The sequence below is a fragment of the Pelophylax lessonae genome (assembly GCF_965119305.1).
Source record: "Pelophylax lessonae genome assembly, chromosome: 4".
Taxonomy (NCBI): Eukaryota; Metazoa; Chordata; class Amphibia; order Anura; family Ranidae; genus Pelophylax; species Pelophylax lessonae.
The window spans coordinates 89,314,149-89,339,167 of NC_138771.1; the positions used below are offsets into that span (position 1 = coordinate 89,314,149).

The window sequence follows — 25,019 nt, forward strand, 5'->3', positions numbered from 1 at the left end:
TGTAGCCCGGGTTATGGCCTCGTCAAGTTTATTCCCGAAAAGGGAGGACCCCTCAAAGGGAATACGGCACCAAACTTGCTTTGATGCCGGATCCGCAACCCAAGGGCGGAGCCAAAGAGCTCTCTTAGCTGTGACCGAGGACAGCATAACCCTTGCCAATAGACGGATCAGGTCTATGGAAGCCTCCCCAAGGAACGACGAGCCCAGTCTAAGCTCCTGGATTGGAGCGCTTCTAGCCACCTCCTCCGACACCGATCTGACCGATTCGTCTACCACATCAGCCCAAGACTCCATGGCCTTGGATAGAGCGGCTAAAGCCAGGACTGGCTTACAGGCCATACCTGCTGTAAGGTAGATTCTTTTCAAATCGGAGTCCATCCTCCGGTCCAACGGGTCTTTAAATGAGACCGTATCCTCTAAGGGAAGGGTCACGTGCTTGACCAGTCTCATGACTGCTGCGTCAACTAGAGGAGGAGACTCAAGATGTTTCACATCATCCTCTTTGAAGGGGTAAAGTTTAGCCATCTTGGATACTAAGGAATTCTTTCGTTCCACCTTTCTCCACTCCTCCAAGATAATTTCACCCAACTCTCCCAGGAAGGGAAAATTAACACGCTCCTTGTTGAGCTGTTTAAAGTACTTCTTCTGCTTGGGAGGGGGAACAGCTGACTCTTCCCAATTTAAGGTCTCTCTGACCGCTTTAACCAGGGAAGGCACCAAAGTATATTCGAAACCCAGGCAGGGATCCTCATCTTCAGAGTCGCTACCTGACAAGAGCATTGACTGATGGCTTGTGTGGGCCGACTCGAAATCTTCCTGTACCTGAAGTGCTACAGGGGAAGGGCTTGGGGAAGCCGTTGCAGTGTCTTGAGAACGACTGACACCCATCTCTGCCAAAGAGTCCTTTACTACTCTCTTGACCAAAGCCTCAATGCGTTGATCGGAAGTATCCCTTTCTCCCGCAGCCTGGGAGAAACATCTGTCACAGAAAAGCTTCCTCTCCGGGACACTATCGCCACAGCCCCTGCAACCTGCTTTGTCAGGTCTCCGTGCGTGGCTGGCTGAAGTGGACGCTTTACGACGATGTGAGCCCGAACGGGACTTTCCTGTAGAGTGCCGGTGGCGAGAGCTCGAACGCCTTTCACTTCTTTGAGAAGAGTGCCTAGTCTCTGAACGAGGAGGGCTGTAAACAAGAGAAAAAACAGAAAAAACAGACAGGAAGCTAGGAACACTTGAGTTCCTACCCCCACCCCCTATAACCCACAACCCCACCAAGAAGCCCCAAATACCTGTTAGGGGTGGGCTGACCACCGGAGGGCAAAGTAGCTTCCATTCTGATGCTGACCTACAAGAATGAGCTGGACAGCAATGTCAGAAAAAAAACAGCAAAGCAGGGGGGGGGGGGGCGCTCCCAAACTGGGGCCAGTACTCACCAGGAACCAAAGGTTAGCAGGCAGAGCGGCAACGCACAGCAAAACGACCAAAAAACGAACGATTTTCGTATATGGAACACCCAGTATCAGCAGTGTGTACAAACACAACACTGCTGACAGCTCTGGGGTTTAAATATGGCGCCTGGTGACGTCATCAGCGATCGCCACCGATGCCAGCTTACTGCGCATGCGCCGTGCTTACACTGCGCATGCGCGAGAACCAAGCCTCGTTCCCGAGGCGCCGCACATGCGCAGTAGCGCGCACCGGAGGCCGGTCAGGAAATGAATCGCTGACCGGCCCCGGACCACTAGCCACCAGGGAAAGCAGGAGAAAACCAGGTAAGACATAAAGGCACTTAGCATGAGCAACAATATAAACAAAATAGCTGCCATGGAGGACTTTGTACTCACGAACCGCAGATCACCAGGGATGGATGCACACACCGGACTTATCTCATTCTTAGGGTACCGGCCACCCGCAGCAGCTGGGCTTTTTGGCCAAGGCTGCATACATCTTCGCCCCTACTCCATACCCCGCAGCAGCTGGGGCTTATTGGAGAGCTCCATACCCGACTGGTAGAGCCATCCATCACCCGGAATCCATCTTCAGGTAGGATATCAGGTAATCCTTTGGAGGACAAAAAAAGAACACGTGTGCTGAACAGGAGCAAAGATTTATGGGAGTGAGGTCCTATGGGTAGGTTTGGAGGCGGGGCCAAACCCGATACGTATGCTGCCATGGAGTCTGTCAGGAAATTAGATTTTTAAATTTTTTTGGGGGGGAATGTTATATAGCAGAATGTGAAAAATATTCTTTTTTTTTTTCCAGAATTGTCGCTCTTTTTTTGTTTATAGCGCAAAAAATAAAAATCGCACAGGTGATCAAATACCACCAAAATAAGGCTCTATTTGTGGAAAAATAAGGGACATCAAATTAATTTGGGTACAGCGTCGCACGACTGTGCAATTGTCTGTTAAAGTCACACCGTGCCGAATCGCAAAAAATGGCCTGGTCATTAAAGGGGAAAATCTTCGGGTCCAGAAGTGATTAGGCATTCTCTGTATGGCAGCCATGCGGGGTGAATGACCTCCTGTGTTCAGGAAAGGGCAGGGAAGCTGCACTGAATGAGACCTGGAAGTTAGAGGAGATGATTGGAGTAATAATTCCTGCGCTCCTGTGATCTGCAGCTTCCCGGGGGATCCCACAGGTATGGTATATACATATATACACAGTATACATCATATATATAGGTCACATATACAGCAATATATAAACATATACCATACCTACACTTATCCTTTATTGATTGGATACTGTATATTATTATATAATAAATGTATACTCTAATCATTTTTAGTATGTGGGTTGCATTCTCTTTAATCCATTCTACTTCACAATGTTTTCCTTCTATGATCAGCTCCTATATGTGTAAATCCAGCTCATCATCAGAAGGGGCGTGTCCTCCTCCTCCAATCAGAGCTCTCGGGGCACCAATCAGAGTGCGTGTTACATGTCCAGCCGGGGAGATGGAGGTGAGGGTCCCGTGTGACATGTCGGTATTGGTGGTGTCAGGAGCTCCGTCCAGGTGACGCACACAGGACTTCTCATCCCCGGCACAGCCAGCGCTGCCCACTGACACTCCGCTGTATGGGGATGAACAATAGACGGAACCCTCGCTGTGCCTCCTCCGCTTCTCACTGCTTCTCCATTCAGCACCACCGCTACCCCGGACAGCTCCATTACTGAGCCCAGCCTGAGCCTCCTCCTCCCCCCGGACACACTGCAACACCGCTCTACCCGGGGACATGGCTCTTATCACCTACCTTCTCTATACTGCCCTTATCGGGGTACAAGGGTTCCCCAAACCCGACACCACCCAAGGTGAGACCCCCCCCCCCATCAATCCAATCACCCCCCCCCCCCCCCACATCATACACTGCAACCTTCATCATTACACAGGGGACACACTTCATCATCATTACATTGGGGACACACTTCATCATCATCACAGGGGACACACTTCATCATCATTACATTGGGGACACACTTCATCATCATCACAGGGGACACACTTCATCATCATTACATTGAGGACACACTTCACATCATTACATTGGGGACACACTTCATCATCATCACAGGGGACACACTTCATCATATCATTACATTGGGGACACACTTCATCATCATCACAGGGGACACACTTCATCATCATTATATTGGGGACACACTTCATCATCACAGGGGACACACTTCATCATCACAGGGGACACACTTCATCAGATCATCACAGGGGACACACTTCACATCATTACATTGGGGACACATGTCATCACATCATTACATTGGGGACACACTTCATCATCATTACATTGGGGACACACTTCACATCATTACATTGGGGACACACTTCATCATCACAGGGGACACACTTCACATCATTACATTGGGGACACATGTCATCACATCATTACATTGGGGACACACTTCATCATCATTACATTGGGGACACATGTCATCACATCATTACATTGGGGACACACTTCATCATATCATTACATTGGGGACACACTTCACATCATCACAGGGGACACACTTCATCATATCATTACATTGGGGACACACTTCATCATATCATTACACTGGGGACACACTTTATCATATCATTACATTGGGGACACACTTCATCATATCATTACATTGGGGACACACTTCATCATATCATTACATTGGGGACACACTTCACATCATTACATTGGGGACACACTGCATCATATCATTACATTGGGGACACACTTCACACATGGCACATGTCATCACATCATTACATCATTACATTGGGGACACGCTTCATCAAATCATTACATTGGGGACACATGTCATCAAATCATTACATTGGGGACACACTTCATCATATCATTACATTGGGGACACATGTCATCAGATCATTACATTGGGGACACATGTCATCAGATCATTACATTGGGGACACACTTCATCAGATCATTACATTGGGGACACATGTCATCAGATCATTACATTGGGGACACATGTCATCAGATCATTACATTGGGGACACATGTCATCAGATCATTACATTGGGGACACACTTCATCATATCATTACATTGGGGACACATGTCATCAGATCATTACATTGGGGACACACTTCATCAGATCATTACATTGGGGACACATGTCATCATATCATTACATTGGGGACACACTTCATCACATCATTACATTGGGGACACACTTCATCACATCATTACATTGGGGACACACTTCATCACATCATTACATTGGGGACACACTTCATCATATCATTACATTGGGGACACAGATTATTAATACAGATTCATACATGGGGAGGGGGGTGGACTAAATGTATAGGATTCTGAATCGGATGATTTCATTGGGAAGCACTTCATCAGATTAATAATGCAGATTATTACATGGGGGGGGGGTTGGACTACATATATAGGATTGATTCGGATGACATTATTGGGGAAATACTTCATCAGATTATTACTGCAGATATTTTATGGGGAAATGAAGACTTTCATGTAGATGATTCTGAATCAGGTGATTTCAATGGGGAATACTTCATCAGATTATATTGGCAGATTATAATTTTATTGGGGGAATGTACACATTAAATGTAGAAGATACTTCATCAGATCATCTATACGGGATGAAGCCATAGAGCAACTGATTTACTAGCAAACCATAAATATATCATTTTTACATTATTATTACAGATTATTTAATTAGAGAAATATACTGAATCTAGACGATACATCATCAGAATTATAATGAAGGATGTAATGATAAAGCAATTGATTTACTATTAAAGCATGACTGTAACATTTATCAGAATATTCATCTAGATTATTTGTTGGGGAATGTTGACCAAATGTAGAAGATGCTTCATCAGATTATTTCATCAGAAAATTACTGCAGATTACAATTTTATTGCGGAAAGTAGACGAAATGCAGAAGACACTTCATCAGATTATTAATGCAGATTATTTCATGGGGAAATGTAGACAATACTTCATCAGATGATTCAACTGAGGAAAAACTTCATCAGATTATTACTGCAGAATATCATTAATTGGGAGAAATGTAGACTAGAAATTGAAGATACTTCCTCAGATTCTTATTGTAGATTATTACACTGGGGGGGGGTTAATGTAAACTCAATGTAGAGGATTCTTAATCATATTATTTCATAGGGAAATGTAAGCTAAATGTAAACATTTCTTCATCAGATGATTTAATTGGGGAAATACTTTATCAAATTATTATTGCAGATTATTCTCTTATTGGGGGAAATGTAGACTAAAAATTGAGGATACTTCCCCAGATTATAGATGCAGGATGGAACGATAGAGCGACTAATTTACTATTAAAGCATGACTGTAAACTTTCTGAGTTTATTAATACAGAATATTTCATTGAGGAATTGTAGAAGATAAACTTCATGAAATTGGTAATACAGATTATTTAATTGGGTTGAATGTTTCCTAAATGTAAATAAAATACCTCATCAGATTATTAATGCAGATTATTTCATTAGGGAAACGTAGAAGACAATTTATCAGATTATTAATGCAGATTTTTTAAATTGGAAGGCAGGTATCCTAAATGTAGAAGACACTTCATTGGATTATCAATGCAGACTATTTCATTAGGGAAATGTAGAGTTAATGTAGAAGATACTGCATCAGAATATGAATAGAGATTATTTCATAGGGGGGAATGTATCCTAAATCTAGAAGATACTTCATCAGATTAATAATGTTGGATGTAGTGATGAAGTAAGTGATTGCTATTAAAGCATGACTAACATTTATCAGACTGATAATGCATATCATTTTATTGGGGAATTGTAGACTAATTGTAGAAGATACTTTAATCGGATTATTAATGTAGAGTGTAAAGATTTACCAACTGATTTACAGTAAAATAGGACTGTAACATAAATCTGATTATTTATGCAGATTATTTAATTGGGGAAATGTTGACTAATTGTAGAAGATACTTTATCAGGTTATTATTGCAGGATGTAGTGATATAACGAATTTCCTGGTAAAGCATGCCTTTAATGGTATACTATATATGTTTTTAATGGTATACTTTATATGTTTTTAACGGTATACTATATATGTTTTTAATGGTATACTGTATATATTTTTAATGGTATACTGTATATGTTTTTAATGGTATACTGTATATGTTTTTAACGGTATACTATATATGTTTTTAATGGTATACTGTATATATTTTTAATGGTAAACTGTATATATTTTTAATGGTATACTGTATATGTTTTGCTTGCAACAAGAAAATGCAGACCAGGATGGATATAAAGGGTGGCCAGCAGAGATGTTCCCTTCTAATCCTCCGATTAAACTAATCCGATTAGACATGTTTCTCCACAACCAGCTCTTAAAGGAATGACGTTTTATATAAAGCAAAATAATTCATCAAAATGTTATAATTGTTAATTCAAAATTAAGTCAATTCTTTATTTCTTGTGTAAAGCACCAGTCTGAAAATCTGTAAATCTGTCTGTTTTGTTCTTTATAGACAAAGCTCTGCATAATAGAGAACTAAGTGTAGAAAGACCTCTAGAAGAACAGGTAAGTTACCATGTCTTGTGCCTGAATACAACTGCTATATCTTCACTTTGTATAAAAAGAATATTGCTAGAGCCCATATACGGAATATCTACTATTATAAACCTGTCAATGGAATACAATGTATTACGTATGTCTAGTTTTTAGTCTCACAGTAGATCGATTCCTACAAGGGTAAATAAGTCACTCGATAGTGCAATATGTCCAAGCAGATGGTATGCTCACAAATGTAGAAATGTGCCTGCCTACAGCTTCTGTGATTTCATTCATTTCATATGAATATATCTGAAGGTTCTTATTAATTCAAGTCATGGTATATTTTAACCTTTCTCAACCTTTTCAACACAGAGGAACCCTTGAAATCAATATCTGGTCTCGGGGAACCCCTGGTAAAAATTAAAAATCTACAACTCATGACACATTAGTGTGACAGTCAGTTGGAAGAATGCTCCTTACTCTTGTCATCATTGGGAAGACTTACCCCCTTACAGATAGCTAAAAGAAACAATGGTGTCATTGGGAACTTATCTGAGAGGCAGAAATGGACGATTTCTCAAGGAACCCCTAGCAACCTCAGGAGGAACCCTGGTATATTTAGTAGTAGATAATCACTTTCATCCAACCTGTAATGTTGAAGACATTTCAAAGCTTACCCAGCCCATCTTCAGATTCTAAAGGAAGATACCCCAGTATTTATATCCACACCTTGGGACACCCTAATCCAACCACCACCCAATGTGTAAATTGATTGTCCAGGAACAGGATTAGGGGTATGAATTGTGGTGCCACCCTGTCTTAGGTACACCTCATTGTTTGTGTCAGAAGTCTGCATAGATGTTGATTGTTTGATTTACATGGCTAAAAGTGTAATTTTTTGTCAAATGGAAGGGTAGAGATGTTAAACTGGTATTATATGTGGAAGAAAGATAATGATGATGGTGATGGTGATATCAAAAGAATATTGCTAGAGTCAAATTTACAGAATATCTACTAGTATAGACCCAGTAACAGAGTAAGATGGATTGTGTCTATATATAGTCTCATAGTAGATTGCGTGCTACAAGTGTAATAAAGTTGGTAAATTGTGCAATATGTTCAAACAGATGTTAGTTATGTTCACATATGTAGAAAGACCCCAAGAAGAGCAGAATAACATGTAGTATGCCTGCCTACAACTTACAGCTGCTAAAATAAGTATTGAACACGTCACCATTTTTCTAGGCAAATATATTTATAAAGGTGCTACTGACATGACATTTTCACCACATGTCATTAGCAATCCATGCAATCCATAATACAAAGAAACCAGAACAAATAAGTTCGGAAATGAAGTTATGTGTAATAAAATAGAATGATACATGGAAAAAGTATTGAACACGCTAACTGAAATGTGTTTAATACTTCGTACATAATCCTTGTTGGTAATGACATCATCAAGATGCCACCTGTATGGAGAAACCAGTTGCTTGCATTGCTCAGGTGTAATTTTGGCCCATTCTTCCACACAAACAGTCTTCAAATCTTGAAGGTTCCGTGGGCCTCTTCTATGAACTCTGATCTTCAGTTCTTTTCATAGATTTTTTATTGGATTTAACTCAGGTGATTGGCTGGGCCATTCTTGCAGCTTTATTTTCTTTCCTTTAAACCAATTGAGAGTTTCCTTGGCTTTGTGTTTGGGATCATTGTCTTGCTGAAATGTCCATCCTGGTTTCATTTACATCATTCTGGTAGATGGCAGCAGATTTTTATTAAAATTTTTTTATTAAAATCTTGGTACATTTTTCCATTCATCCTTCCTTCAATGACAGGATGTTTGCCAGTACCGTATGCTGAAAAACAAGCCCCACACCATGATGTTCCCACCTCCAAACTTCACAGTTGGAATGGTGTTTTTGGGGTGATGTGCAGGGCCATTTGACCTCCAAACATCGTGCGAATTGTGGCATTCAAGGAGTTTGATTTTGGTCTCATCTGACCAGACTATATTCTCCCAGTATTTCACAGGCATATTTTAACGATCTTCAACATGCTTTTTCTTCAGCAAGGGAGTCTTACGTGGTGAGCATGCATACAGGCCGTGGCCGTTGTAACTGCTAATTCCAGGTCTTTATGAAGCACTCCACAAGTGGTCCTTGGCTCTTGGACAACTCTTCTGGTAATTCTTTTCACTCCTCTGTCAGAAATCTTGCGAGGAGCACCTGGTCATGGCCGGTTTATGGTGAAATTATCTTCTTTTCACTTACGGATTATGGACCCAACAGTGCTCACTGGAACAGTCAAAAGTTTAGAAATTCTTCTGTAACCAATGCCATCAGTATGTTTTGCAACAAAAAGTTCGTGAAGGTCTTTAGAAAGCTCTTTTCTTTTACCCATCATGAGATGTTTCTTGTGTGACACCTTGGTAATGTTACACATTTTTATAGGCCATTAGTTGAGTCTGAACCATTTGATATTAATTTGCACTGACAAGGGGCAGGATTGCTTTCTAATTAATGACAGATTTCAGCTGGTGTCTTGGCTTCCCATTCCTTTTTGCACCTCCCTTTTGTAGCCCTACCCCCAGAGGGGCTGCTGAATGTGTTGACATCCTCCTCACTTCTTTGGCCCTGAGCACCTTCCAACCCACTTGACACCATAGGTTCAGACATGTTGAGTGAATAGACACAACCAAGTTTAAATAAAAGACCAGTTTTACTGTCTTTAGTAAAAGAGAATAAACAGTTAAAACTTCAATATAGCAAGTAGTACAAAGACCTGAAATAAAAGAGAGATCCTGAATTCTCAAACCCAAAATTATATAGGATTCAGCACTCAGGATCTGATATGACAAAAAGGTAAATAAACATGTATACTATGAAATATTGCAAGAGGACTGATGTATCAGTTGCTCATCAATAAACCATTCCTCAATTGAAGTGTGAGAGTGACCATAGTAATATATTCAATGCAATATTGACTATTACTATTACCAATCTAACTTCTATCAGTGACTCTATCAACCTACTGCTATGCAGCCTATCAGAGTGCACTCTGTATCCTAGAGGGGGCCCCCTTTACTATGAATTTGCATGAGTCTCCTTGTTGAGCAAGGCCTTGCTAGTCTTCACCGGCAAAAGATCCCCAATCACTCAAGGAATGACATTTGTAATCCACTTTAGTAAAGAAAAATATATAAATAGAACACCCCGCGCCCTTTAGAAAAAACACATCAGCAGCTAAACTCAAAACACTGGAAGGTTAAAATAAAATAAAATACATAGAGCAGCGCTAATTTAACAAGAACCAATAATGATGATAACGTATGGTTATATAAAGTCCATATTAAAATCACAAGAAGTGCAGGTGAAGCGTCCGCATATAATCACCACAATGTGAGTCAACACGAGATGAAGTGAAATCCCAGCCACCACACACTGACTCTTACCAGAGGATGACGGGGATACAGCAGCAAGCGGTTATGGGAAACCCTCTCCGGCCAAAACCTCCATAGGAAAAAGATAGCCTTATCACTCTTCGGTCTCCAAACATACCAATGAGATGCATGACAGATAGCCAAATCCTCCTTGAGTAGCTTTACACCTCATAGATCGGGGAGAGAAGTCCCATAACCGCTTGCTGCTGTATCCCCGCCATCCTCTGGTAAGAGTCAATGTGTGGTGGCTGGGATTTCACTTCATCTCGTGTTGACTCACATTGTGGTGATTATATGCGGACCCTTCACCTGCACTTCTTGTGATTTTAATATGGACTTTATATAACCATATGTTATCATCATTATTGGTTCTTGTTAAATTAGCGCTGCTCTATGTATTTTATTTGTAATCCACTGTAAAGGCAAAGTTTAATTGTAATCCAAACCGGGAAGGAGCATGGGCTTCTGAACTCAGTCAAGTTGATGTACAATCTGGAAACTGAAAGTGTAAAGTGAGGCCTTTTGGTTTGCCACGTATCACTCAGCACTACAGTGTCCTATGGCAACCATTTAATGTGTATCAAGGCAGCTCTCTGTGCAACAAAACTGCATCACAGGCCTTCTCTACTACCGTCTAGTAAATCACTGCGTTTACTTCCACTTGGATTTCTCTCAACCTACATAATGGGAATACGCATCCCGCTGTCCCCCGCACCAGAGTCCAACACTCCTCAGAAGCACCCACAGTCTCTCTGAGTGTCTCTCCCCTCGGTCTACCCCTGAGCTCTGTCACATACGCCGCTCTCTCTCGGTCGTCCTTCCGCTAGGCCTCCGGCCTACTCTCCTCTATTCACCACAGCAGCTCTTCACCTCCACACAGCCCGCTGTCCTCAAGGCAAGAGAGTAAATATTTGATCCCGCCCCCTATTGATAGACACTCCCATCTGTCTCTGCGGGACTCAATGCTCCCTGGGAGGATAGTCCAATCAGTCGAGTCATCCATAGTTTCCACTTTCCACGGAACTACATTTCCCACAGTCCATTGTACCATCACTTCACAGAAACCCCAGCATTAAAGAGATAGAACAACACTGAAGAAGCTGGAATGAATTCTTTATCCAGGCTACACTTTCTTCTTGTGTTTAATACTTTTCTCTGTGTCATTCCATTTTATTACACATAACCTAATTTTTTAACTTTTTTGTTTTGGTTTCTTTATATGTATGGATTACATGGGTTGTTCCAGACATGTGGTAAACATTTCATGTCAATAGCACCTTTAGAATTAAATTATATTACTAAAAGTATTTTGGTGCCTTTACAAGTTTACACGCACAATAATTTTAATGGCATCCCTGTCTTAGTCCATAGGGTTCAATATTGATCTGGCTCACCCTTTGCAGCTATAACAGCTTCAACTCTTCTGGGAAGGCTGTCCACAAGGTTTAGGAGTGTGTCTATGGGAATGTTTAAACATTCTTCCAGAAGCACGTCTGTGAGGTTAGGCACTGATGTGGAATAAAAGGCCTTGCCTGCAGTCTCCGCTCAAATTCATCCCAAAGGTGTTCTATCCGGTTGAGGTCAGGACTCTGTGCAGGCCAGTTAAGTTCCTCCACCCCAAACTTGTTTATCCATGTCTTTATGGACCCTGTATGTGCACTGGTGCGCAGTCATGTTGGAACAGGAAGGGACCATCCCCAAACTGTTCCCACAAAGTTGTGAGCATGAAATTGTCCAAAATGTCTTCGTATGCTGACGCCTTAAGAGTTCCCTTCACTGGAACTAAGGGGCCAAGCCCAACCTCTGAAAAACAACCCCACACCATAATCCCCCCTCCACCAAATGATTTGGACCAGTGCACAAAGCAAGGTCCATAAAGACATGGATGAGAGAGTTTGGGGTGGAGGAACTTGACTGGCCTACACCGAGTTCTGACCTCAACCCAATAAAACACCTTTGGGATTGAATTAAAGCGGAGACTGTGAGCCAGGCCTTCTTGGCCAACAGTCAGTGTCTGACCTCATAAATGCGCTTCTGGAAGAATGGTCAAACATTCCCATAGACACACTCATAAACCTTGTGGACAACCTTCCCAGAAGAGTTGAAGCTGTTATAGCTGCAAAGGGTGGGCAACCTCTATATTGATCCCTACGGAATAAGACTGGGATGCCATTAAAATTCATGTGAGTGTAAAAGCAGGCGTCCCAACACTTTTAGTAATATAGTGTGTATTTACCTAGAAAAATGGTGACGTGTTGAATACTTATTTTACCCTCTGAATACAGGTATGTTTTCATTCATGTCACGCAAAGTGTCTGTGAAGTGTCAGGGAGTTACCCCAGTTTTTTTATCCACACCTTAGGACACCTTAATCAAATCACCATGAAATGTGTAAATTGATTGTCCAGAAGCAGAATGAGGGGTGATAAAATTGTGTTGCCATCCCATCCTAGGTACACCACATTTTTGTAAAAATATAATAATTATCTGCACTAGGGTCTTATATCTAGCAGAATAAAGCTGCCACCATTCAATTGTGATACCAATTGCTAAACAATACAAAATACCCAAAGGCAATGCTAAATCACAAAATAGACAATAAATTATATACAGTGTATACAGAAAAAAATGATCTAAAAATGTTTTTTTTCCCAAATTTAATTAATTCAAAATAATAAATTAAAGTGCAAATGCTTGTGCAAAAGTTCATGTATTCCTTCAAAAGCCCAAGAGTTGTAATGATTCTTATCTGACAATTCATATATTTTAAGTGAAAGTGTCCCCACACTCCTACTTCCTGCTGAAAAAAACGTGCTTCCATGACCATGTATCACCATTCAAGGAGCCTTTTGCCAGACAATGTGGACCATTAGGTTATAAATGGTCAGATAGCGCTCAAATATGTTTCACACCACACGGTGTCCTGGCCTGAGATTCATCTTTAGCTTGGATCCTCTCTGCCACCATCAGATGTTACTATCAAAATAAAAACTGGTACCCATCTATCGTAAAGTAGGTAAAACTCAGTGGACATCTAAACCCCATCCCAAATTCAGGGTCTTAGCCCCTGGTGTGTGTGACGGTGGCGGGTATCAGACCCCTGGCCTTCTCATCCAACTCGTGACCAAAGACCAGGCAATCTCACACCCTGCCGTCACTTGCGTAACAATGCCACTCTCAGCTGCACCCGGCACACAGATTGTCCAGCTTGCGGGACCACAATCTAGATGCCAGCAGGCTGAGAGCGATTGTCACCGGGCTAATTAAGTAATTAACCCTTTCTCTTCCACCAACGATACGTTAGGATGAACCCAGCGGACACTCGTAATTTTAGAAATACCAATTATGACTTTAGAATAATCATCTGTAACACACACTTTCACCTCAGACAGGAATGTTCAGAGGGTTTATTCTATACAGTAGCGCTCTTCTAAGAGGCAGGTTCTTTGGTTAGCTTGCGTTAAGAGCTTAGAGACAAAATTAACACTTTTCAAAATAAGGTTTAATTATAAAAAATATTAAAATTGGTTCAAATAAAAATATTTACAGAAAAATGGGTTACAAAGAAATAGAGACACAATTCAGCAATTTAGAAGAATAGATAAAGAATTAGAAATTTAACACTTGCATTCAAAGTCCCAAGTGTATCTTAGTTTCAGAAGCTGAACATGTGTGATCGGTTCCCCAGCTTGATGTTTCTGCTTTGATGGTAAAATGAGAACTGAGAGCTCCATCAGCTTCTCTCTTTTTCTCTGACCCGCAGGGGGCGTCACCAGAGGTCCTTGACCAATAAACACAGGGGCCATGGGCGGCTCATAAACTGCTAAGGGACCTCCCGCTTAGACAGATTTTATAACAGCATTCATATCTTGAAATTTGTAATGGTTACATTCTTATAACTGATATTTTATTGTACAGCATTGAATTTTACATCCATGGACACCAAACACAGGTTATCTCGTAATAACCTCTGACCCGTAAGGCATCTGACCGCTAGCTTGTCTTCCCTAGGAGCGAACATGATCATGTATGATCTTAATTCAATTGATATTTTATTTGGCATTCAAATATATACTTTCTAGAGACATATCTTGTTTGGGTTTAAGGTTCTGAAGTTGTGTGTAACTGTGGTCATTTTCCTAATGAACCATTTGGCTGTGAATACAACACAGCCTGTAGTGGACATCTGTGCTGAGATAAGGTTTGCTTAGTTTATGGCTTTCTTTTGAAGTAACAGTTCTGTTTGAAGCTTGCATACTAATGTTAATTAGGGTAAGGTTGGGGCTGGTGAATGGAGTGGCCTTTTGGTTTCTCTGCAATGGCTACTCTCTCAAGTAAAATGGTTGCTTGCGACAGTTTTAAACAAAATGGTTGCCTGACAAAGTGGTGTCCCAGCGCACGATACCATTAAGGTCTAGCAGAAAAGTTCATGATTTCCTGGTATGTAGTTTTGGGACGTGAAAAACAGTAATACACAAGAAGACGTTCATCAGCTGACCACATTGTTGGTGTCAGAAGCCTGCTTAGATGTTGATTTTTTGATTAACATGATTAAACGTGTTATATGTTGCCAAATGGAAGGGTAGAGATGTTAAACTTCCATTACATGTGGAAGAAAGATGATGACGATGATGGTGATGGTGGTATTAAAAGAATATCGCTAGAGGAGAATATACAGAATATCTATCAGTGTAAACCTTGTAATGGAGTAAGATGGATTGTGTCTATATATAGTCTCACCGTAGATTGTTTGCTACAAGTGTAATGAAGTTTGGTAAAGTGTGCAATATGTTCAAGCAGATGGGTTTTATATAAGAAATAAAGATAGTAAATGACTGTGACCATTTGTGGCATACCAGATACTGTAAATGCAAAGCACAAATGATGTGTGTGATCTCTCCAAAAGAGGTCTAATCTTTTTTTGTTATTAGGGTGTCTGTTGAACAATGTTTTTCCCCAAGATTCACCAATTTTTCTAATTTATTCTTATGTGAAAAATGTGTGCATTTTGGATGGGCGTTATGTGAATCTTGGGTGAAAACTTCAGCAAATGGACCCCTAAATAATTGAAAGGCACTTTTTATGGTATGACATGAGGCATATGTTACAACCTTTGCATACAAATGGCATGTTATGGTACTTATTTTACAACATTTTGTACATATAGGATATGGCGATTATGTTACAACATTATGTACACAATTATGGTACATGCTGCAGAACTGTGTAAAAACAATATTTTGTAACTGAGTTAATGAGGGGTATTAAAATTGTGGTGCCATTCCATCTTAGGTACACCACATTTTTGTAAAAATATAATAATTATCTGCACCAAGGTCTAGCAGAATAATGGTCTTACATCTAGCTGAATAAAGCTGCCACCATACCAATTGCTAAACAATAAAAAATACCCAAAGGCAATGCTAAATCACAACATAGACAATAAATTATATACAGCATATACAGAAAAAAATAATATAAAAAAGTTTTTTCTAAATTCAAAATAATAAATTAAAGTGCAAATGCTTGTGCAAAAGTTCACAATATTTTGTAACCCATGGTATCTAGCTAAGCCTGATTATACGCCTGTTTTGTGATTAGTGGCTATAGAATTTTACAAACCATTGCTCATCGTATCATGTTTTTAATTATGTCAAACATTTAAAAATCACATTTTTCTTTAAAACTGACTCAGCTCAGAGCACAAGTCACACTAAAGAATGTTAATGAGAAAAAAAGATAATACAAATCACCAAGAATAATGCCTCAAGTTAATTCTGTTTTTTAATCATCTCCCTAAAAAGATTGCAGAGGCTGACACAGTGAGCAGAGGTGCAAGAACGGGTAAGTCATAATAGACATGGAAAGAAAACATTTTTATTACTATGCAGTTATGAAAGTGCTAAATTTCTATTAATTTTGTTGTCCTGTAGAAACGAAAACGAAAAATGATTCCCTTGTGGATGATTTGAGTTTCTTGATGTCAGTGGCAGAAAAAGAGAAAAATGTGAAAAGAGGTGGCGGAGTAGTAAGTACAACTAGTGGCCAGAAGACCGGCACTGAGGATGCAGACTCAACAAAGAACTTGAAGCCTGTGGAGTATTTTGACTCCACCAAAAGTGGACTGGATTATAAAGATGAAGGTATTTTACTATTGATTAAAGCAACCCACCACTTTTATATATTTAGATGGTGAAGCTAGAAATGTTCATCCCAGATAGAAGGCACTTTAACTGCAAGTTTGAAATTAATTTGCTAAGCTATTGCTGGACTTGCCAAGCTTCACAAGTTTGTTGCACAATTGCAGCAAGTCCACATTGCATGCTTCCCAGAGGGGGTCAGACTTAAGTCACCAGTTTGAGGACTTGAGACTTGCTTGACTAAAATTAATAAAAGACTCGACTTGACTTTGACTTGGTATTCATGACTTGAGACTTGACTTTGACTTGAGACATATGACTCGAAATGACTTTACTTTTTTAAGTTATTAAATATTTGCATTTTCTCAAGATGTGTTAAAGCAAAATGAATGTGGCTGTTATGTTTCTGACACCACAGTCACTTAAAACACCTCAGTGTGTTCTGATTTTAGGACACTGGCTGTTTAACAGTGGAAATACTTAAAGCGGAGTTCCACCCTGAAATTTGTTTTTTACCTTTTCCGCTTGTTTAGAATCACCTGTAAGGGCTCTTTCACGCGTCCGCTCCGATTTCTTCTTCCGCTGCGGCACCTTTTTTTTTTGACGGACACGGATGACACTTGTATGTCTATGGGCATTGCGGATGTCAGCGGACAACTCATGTGTGAATCGCGCTGCGCTTTCTTTATGGGCCAGCTTCGGCCAGGGCCGAACTTCCGGGTGATTTCCTGCGGCGAACTAAGCAGGAAGTGGGAGCGGGTACCTGTCAAAACCAGGTAACCCCTCCCCCCTACAAGTTGCCAAATGTGGCCCTGGAGGGGGAGGGGGGAGGTGACAGATAAGTGGAGTTTGGGAGTTTCCCCTCTTGGGTGGAGCTCCGCTTTAACGTTTCAGTAGTTTACCCTATTTTTCCTAACTGGAAAAATATTCCATGGGAATCAGTTTTATACATAGGATTCTTTGTTAAAATATTTATATTTATATTATTATTATTATTATTATTAATAATAAAAATTCATGTGAAAAGTGTAATTTTTGGAATTTCAAGGTTGCTTATTGTAACTATAACTGTAGGGACATACCTTAGTTACATACTGTATGATTTTTCATGGATTTTTTACTTTAAAATATGATTGTCAGATTATATATGACTATTCAAGTGCTGCTAGGTAGGAATTATTTTTTTTTCCTAATTAGAATATCTACATTTTGCAAACATTTTGGCAAAATATTTTATAATGAATTTCTAATTTTGTATTTCTACAGTTTTATTTTGACAGATTTGAAATCATTTTTAGTCTTATTCATTTTTATGTTTCATAAAGAATACACTGCTTCAAACCAAACAGTCTTCATTTATATGCTAAAGTGAATCCCATTCCAAACAATAATCACTAAGCCGCGCATTTAGAAAGTGCACGTGTAAATAAACATGCATGTGCAAATAAATAAATCACATAATATTATTAGTGACAAAAAAATATATAAATAAATAGCAGTCTTCAAATAGATGTGCACAAGAACTAGTCCAGTATGCTCCGTACACAATGCATTTCTTATGAAGTAAACTTTTAGGTGAGACTGATCAGATAATGAGAGTCTTGTGATAAGATTGGGTCACCATAAATCCACCACCATCGTGATACCGCTCCCATCAGCTGGCAACTCACCCCAAATTATTGCCCCCCATTCTCATGGTCAGGGCTCATGCGCAGTGGGATCACTAATAAAAAAAGGGATCGCCCTTAGATCGTCCTCCTCCAACGCCTTTTACTCTCTCATGAATAGCCCATCAATATGAACCATAGAAAAGAAAAGAGCTCTACTAGTGTAATATGGTCTTTACATTGATTTATTCATTCATATTACAAACCCACAAAAGATGCACTCACAAGGTGTTATAAAGTACATGATTAAAAATAGGGGGTCTGGGGCATTCCAATAGTCCTCACCACTTCCACACTGGACCCTAGGGAGCAGCCTCCAAGCCTCCGACAGATTCTCCGGTGTGCCGTGTAGCCACGCCCGGGCGCGTTTCGTCACTTCCGACTTCGTCACAGGGGGATCTTCATTCATAAACTCTTCATCTATATACAGGCTTCTGTTAAGATTAACTGAAATTGAATTATCCGTTCATAGGAAATGTTGAACTATGTTTACAGCAATTCACCTTCCTTTCAAGTATTTGTGAAGTCCAGTTTTGGTTTAGCCTTTTAATTACTGACAGTTTTTAATTTCTTTCTTACTCAAGTGAATTCATTTGTATATGCAGTACACAAAACTGAAACATAATCCTTTTGTAAATGAAATAGATCAGTAAATTTTCTTCTTTATGTATGATGCCTTATGAATGGAAATGAGCTAGGAGAGGTTTAAAGAGTGGAGCCCAAAACTAAAACCACATATTAATGAATGCAAAGTTACTATCATTAGCTCTGATCTAAGTTGTATTTATAACCAGGATCCAGACAGTAGAACAAATTAGAATTTCATTTATTCCCTTAGATGATCCTGATGGTCTTCACCAATTAGACGGAACCCCGTTAACTGCAGAAGATATTGTTCAGAAGATTGCAATGAGAATTTATGAAGAAAATGACCGGGGAGTGTTTGATAAGATTGTTTCAAAGCTCTTAAATCTGGGTCTGGTAAGTTATTAAGCATGTTCTTTAAGTAGTTATTTGCTTACTATAAAGTTTTCAGCTTTGCAGCCACCAGCACAAGGGACACATTTCATTCAATAAAAGTACCATCTCATGTGCTGATTAAAAAAAAAAAAAAAACTAAACGTAAGCTTTACAATTAACTTGTAGTGGGAAAAATATTAAGGCTGCCATTGATTGACCTCCTTCTGAAAATGCAAGTGGCCTGACTGTTATGCTGGTCTACTGGTAATAATATCTTCTGAATAGAACAAGAGAACAGCAGATCAGGAACATCAAATATCCTTAACGGCAAAATGGTTCTGGGGTAGGGACTCATACAGTACTGAACTTGATCTTTAATTGCTATTTGTATCCCTATTGCAGATTTTCCCTCACTGAGGTTTTGTTTATTAACCTAAGCATTTGTGATTTAAAGATGTGAAGGGAGCCTAAAAGACTTGAAGCAAAAAAAGTCTCCATGGCAGCCAGGCAACTAACAATGGCAGCTTTTATGAAAGGGTTAGTTCACCGGTCAACTGGTGAACTAACACCCTACACCCCCCCCCAACCCCCTTCCCCCAGGCCTTGGTTGTACTTACCTGGGGATGAGCTGTCAGTGCCCATGAAGCCAATTTAGCGGTCTGGGGATTTTAAATCCTTACTCTCCTCCCCCCTCTTCCTGAAGGGTTCCCAGGATGGAGCAGAGCGATTCTTATTGATCAGCGCAGACACAGAAAAGTGCTCTGATTCATCCTGGAAACCTTAAAGAAAAGAAAGGTAGAAGAGCTGGGATTTCAAATCCCCAGACCATTGAACCAGCTGTGTGGGCACTGACAGCTCACCACCCATAGAGGTAAATACAGCGGGGAGCGGGAAGGGGGTGTAAAGTGTTAGTTCACCTTTTTTTTTTTCCTGAAAAGGTGAACTTACACTTTTTCATATTAAAGGTGTACCCCTGGTTGTATATATTGACTCCATTCAAGCTTTTGCATATGCATTGTAAATCATTGTGATGTGGGACTTGAGAAAATAATAAATATGCTGTTTTTTTATACTGTAAACTGCAATTTTTGATATATCTGGCTACTTTGAGACTCTGGTGACATCCATAATATTTTACACTAACAGTGCATTAAAAACATGAATACTAAATATAAAATAATTTGATGAATATGTGTGGATTTGGGTGCACAGCCCTAAACACAGACAGTGTGCACTTGCACACAGATGTTGGAAGGGAGCATTGGCTGGGTCCATGCAGACACTGTATCCCAATTCACATGAATGGGACAACCTGCACAGGGAAGCACAAAACACCTGTGCATCCCAATGTGGAAAAACATGGCCCTTGCACAGGTGTAAGCTTAAAGTGGAAGTAAAGGCAAAACCTAAATAACTCTAAACCTACTCCCTCCCCCATTCTAAGCCTAATATATCTAGCCCTGTAAAGAAAAGATGGCTATATTTACCTACTGTAAAGCCTCTTCCGGTCCAGTCTCCAGCGGCTCCCTATGTGTGCTGGAGAAAGCCAACAAGGACAAGGAAGTGACATCACCCATAGACTTACTATGGAGCTTCCATTGTCAGCTGCCTCTCCTACACACTGAAGCTGCTGCTGACAGCTCAGCCTGGGACTGGACCGAAGTGACTGCAAAATAGGTAAGTATAGCGATCTTTTCTTTACAGAGCTAGATAAATTAGGCTTAGAATGTGGCTGTGAGTAGGTTTAGAGTTAGCAAGGTTTTGCCTTTACTTCCACTTTAAAGTATAACTAAAGGCAAAACTTTTTTTTAATTTTGCATAGAGTTTAGGATTAGAGCGCTTGTCAGTTTTTATTGCTCTCTGTGCCCCCATTAAGGAGGTTTAGACCGCATTCGCACTGAAGCGGCACGACTTGTGCACTACTTCGGGGGCGACCTGTGAAGTCCTGTGCACCGCGACTTCGGCGCAACTTGCACGGACTTCATATAATGAATGTCTATGCAAGTCGCTCCGAGGTCGCCCCAAAGTAGTACAGGACCCTTTTTCTAAGTCGGAGTGACTTGTGTCGCTCCTATTAGAACCGGTCCTGTAGCAGTCAATGGAGGGGACCGCGACTTGTCAGCCTGACAAGTCGCGGTAGTGTGAATGAAGCCTTAAGAGCCAGTTCACACTGAGGCAATCCGACTTCGAGGGGCGACCTGTGAAGTGACTTCACATAATGGAAGTCAATGCAAGTCGCTCCCAGGTCGCCCCAAAGTAGTACAGGACCCTTTTTCTAAGTCGGAGCGACTTGTGTCGCTCCTATTAGAACGGGTCCTGTGCTAATCAATGGCGATCGACCGAGCGCGACTTGTCAGGCTGACAAGTCGCCTGACAAGTCGCACTAGTTTGAATGGGGTCTAAAGGTTAACTACACTTTCATGGGGAAAAAAAAATAGCAACTAAAGAAAAAACAATATAGCGTATACAATTGCAACACAAATCATATTGTAATTGAATGTTATTAACAATTACCTTTCCTTCTAAATCTGAAGCTGTTGTATTTTTCTGAAAATGCAATGCAATATGGCTACCTGGAGCACAGAATGTGTACTGACCACACCCCAGAAACATAATTTCTTGCTGGGGGGATTGGCTCACCAATTTTCCCAGAAGTCTGCACTAAGATACAAGTCAGATTTCTGGCATCCCCTGTAACAAAAATTTCATTTTTGGTGAGATACTCCCAATAGGAACATGTCTAAAGGGATGCAGGCCATGCAGCTTTCCTCATTAGAGCCCTGCAGCTGCCACAGCTGATAGATAATTATAAAACCGCTCCCATTTGACCCACTCATTACAGAGGCACAGAGAAACAAAAAGGGATTTCTTCAGAATAACAAAAGGTAGGAATCTGTAGCAAAGTCTGTTAAAGAACTTGTAATGTACAGAGGTCACCCCGAGGGGAATGTTTTTTTTTCTCAATAAAAGTGGAGTTACGCTTTAAGCTCTCTATCTGTCCTGTTTACCATTATCATTAAAAGTAAAAGAAAATCCCACATTTTGGGTTGTCCCCAGAAAAGTATTGCAGGGGAAATCTTCTAATGGGGACACTGGTTCTGCTAATCAGGGATTTCCTTTTACTTCCTTTTTGGCCATGGGACGGGAAGTGAAGGGAAATCTCTGCAATGGGAGACAGATGGCGAATAGAAATCTGACAGGGGTTACAAATCCTCCCTTGCTCTATCCAAAAACAACAAAAAAATGTTGCCTATACTCCTATTTTAAGCATGTCAATGTGAACGAGGCCTTATGCTGGCCATATACTAGCCGAAAAACCATTCAAAAATCTGTCATTTGGTCCCTTCGTTCGTTTTTCATCCAGTTAATGGGAAAATCGGTTTTAACTTTTCAGAGCTGGAAAATCGGAGGAACAGTTTGGAAAATTCTGCCGAACGAACGATAAATTGAAAAGTTAATGTGTTTCTTGCCCAAACTGTATGCACTAGGTATATGTGACAAACTGAACGAAAAACTGACTGTCCATTGAAGGATTTATCATTCGAAATTCGGTCATTACATGATGGGACGATCGTCTGCTCTCATGGACGATTTTTTGTTTTTCGAAAATGAGTTTGAACGATTTTTCTGGTAGTGTATGGCCAGCATAACTGTCCCATATACAGCAGTGCTCAAACTAAGAGTGGGTGCTGGAGCACTCAGAGCCAATCGAATGCTTTGCACTGTGTCCTCTGTGGGTGTGGCTACAGAATGAGTGAAACACAAGCTCATTTGAATATTGCTACTCTTTCATTATCCAGTCTCAAGCTGGAGCGGGCCCCCAGTCTGGAGCGGGCCCCTAGTCTGGACCTATTGATTTATAAGAGCAATCTGCAGGGAGGACCTGTCTCTGGCTGTGCTAACTGGTAGAAAAGAGGGGGCTCACAAGACAGGCTGAACAGAATTAAAAATCATTTTGCAAAATTGTGGTAAACAAAATTTAAATTTTTCTGATGTTCCCCTGGAGTTCAGCATTAATAACTCTTATAACGTAATTATTTTAGTTTTGCTGACTGCAGTGTTGGACTGGTAAATTTCAATTAAATGGATATATGATGCTTTTTTTATGCCATATTAACATTACATTTTTCAGCAGAGAAGGTCAAAAAAAAAAAAACCTTTGATCTTGTAGGTGACTGGAAAATAAAAATGTTTAATAGAATATTATTTCGTCTGCACACACAGCTTAAGTTACATTACTGGGAATAACAGGAAGCCAGAGCTGCAGCACGTCTCAGGCAGGTCCGCAGACAATAAATGAAGAAATTAGACGCCAGGAGGCTTAATAAATCAATTTCACCAGCAGCAGGGAAAGGAGACAGCCAATGCTTATCCCGACTTGTAGGACACGAGCTGGGTGACTAAGACAGAGGAGGGGAAAACATTGGCAGCAGTTCTACTGATCACTGCTATCACTTTTATTAAAAAAAGCCGAAATTCATAACATTTTACCAGAGAAAATGACTCGAGTCAGTGTGACATTGTGGTATTGAACTTCTTATCTATACAGCATGCATAAAATTCTGAGATTACTAAGAGCTGAACTTTTTCAAGTTTAATCCATGTCTATGGGGCAGATTTGTTAAAGGGATAATGAGTGTTCACATGGCTTAGTGAAAATAATGAAGCAATATCTCATTTCAAAATCCAATCATGTGCTAGGAAACGTACATATGCACATAGCGCGATAATGGAAATGAACACAGCTTTACTTAAAGCGGAGTTCCACTCAAAAGTGGAACTTCCGCTCTTTTGCTTCCTCCCCCCGCCTCCAGTGCCACGTTTGACACCTTTCAGGGGGGAGGGGGGAACGCGTACCTTTGACAGGTACCCTTCCCCACTTCCGGGACACGGCGCCGCGGCCGACCGTCCCGGAAGTTCGCCCCCCCCTCCTCTTTCGCGCATGCACAGTAGGGGCCCGGCCGTGAAGCCGCAAGACTTCACTGCCGGGTTCCCTTACCGGCAATGGCAGCAGCAGCACCGGACAGCCAATGGAAACATCAGCTGCGGTGCCGACATCGCTAGACTCCAGGACAGGTAAGTGTCCTAATATTAAAAGTCAGCAGCTACAGTATGTGTACAGCATGGGTGTCCAACCTTTTGGCTTCTCTGGGCCACATTGAGTGTAGAGAAATTTTCTCAGGCCGCATATAAAATATATACTATAGTTAAGGTATATAAGTAATAAAATGCCGCCGCGCCCTTCCCGCGCGGCCGCACCCCCCGCACTAATTTAACACAACTAGAGGATGATGAAATGGAATCAGTATACGGAGGTTTACTTCTTCTGAGAGATATTAAATGAACACTCTAACCACCATGACCACTTCAGTGATTTGAAGTGGTCATAGTGGTAGGAGTCAGAAACACTACACATGCTCACATCCCCCCCCCCCCCCCCTCCAAGGCAGCCTCTGCCTACTGTTAGTTGGAAGCCACTGTGGCCATGCCCCCGACCCGACTTCCTTCCTCCCCAGCAAAATAAAAATTGTCAGTGGGCCGCATTGCCTGGGGTTTCCGGGCCGCATATGGCCCCCGCGCCGCAGGTTGGACATACCTAGTGTACAGTATGTGTAGTTGCTGACTTTTAATTTTTGGAGGTTAAGGCGGAACTCCGCTTTAAAGGGTAACTCCACTTTTGTGGGGGAAAAAATAATATAGCGTATACGATGCGACACAAGTAATATTGTTATTGATTGTTATTAAAATGACCTTTCCTTTTC

The 25,019-nt window shown here is 40.8% G+C and overlaps 1 protein-coding gene across 1 annotated transcript in view; it reads left to right on the plus strand.

The window, feature by feature from the left end:
* Positions 1-3,219: 3,219 nt before the first annotated feature.
* SCG3 (secretogranin III) overlaps positions 3,220-25,019 on the plus strand; it is a 76,261-nt gene continuing 54,461 nt past the window's right edge. Inside the window, exons 1-5 of the mRNA XM_082254186.1 lie at positions 3,220-3,315; positions 7,029-7,081; positions 16,295-16,334; positions 16,424-16,633; positions 19,136-19,278. Of these exons, the coding sequence (XP_082110312.1) occupies positions 3,240-3,315; positions 7,029-7,081; positions 16,295-16,334; positions 16,424-16,633; positions 19,136-19,278 (522 nt within the window). The 5' untranslated portion in view covers positions 3,220-3,239. The remainder of the gene's footprint in view (positions 3,316-7,028; positions 7,082-16,294; positions 16,335-16,423; positions 16,634-19,135; positions 19,279-25,019) is intronic.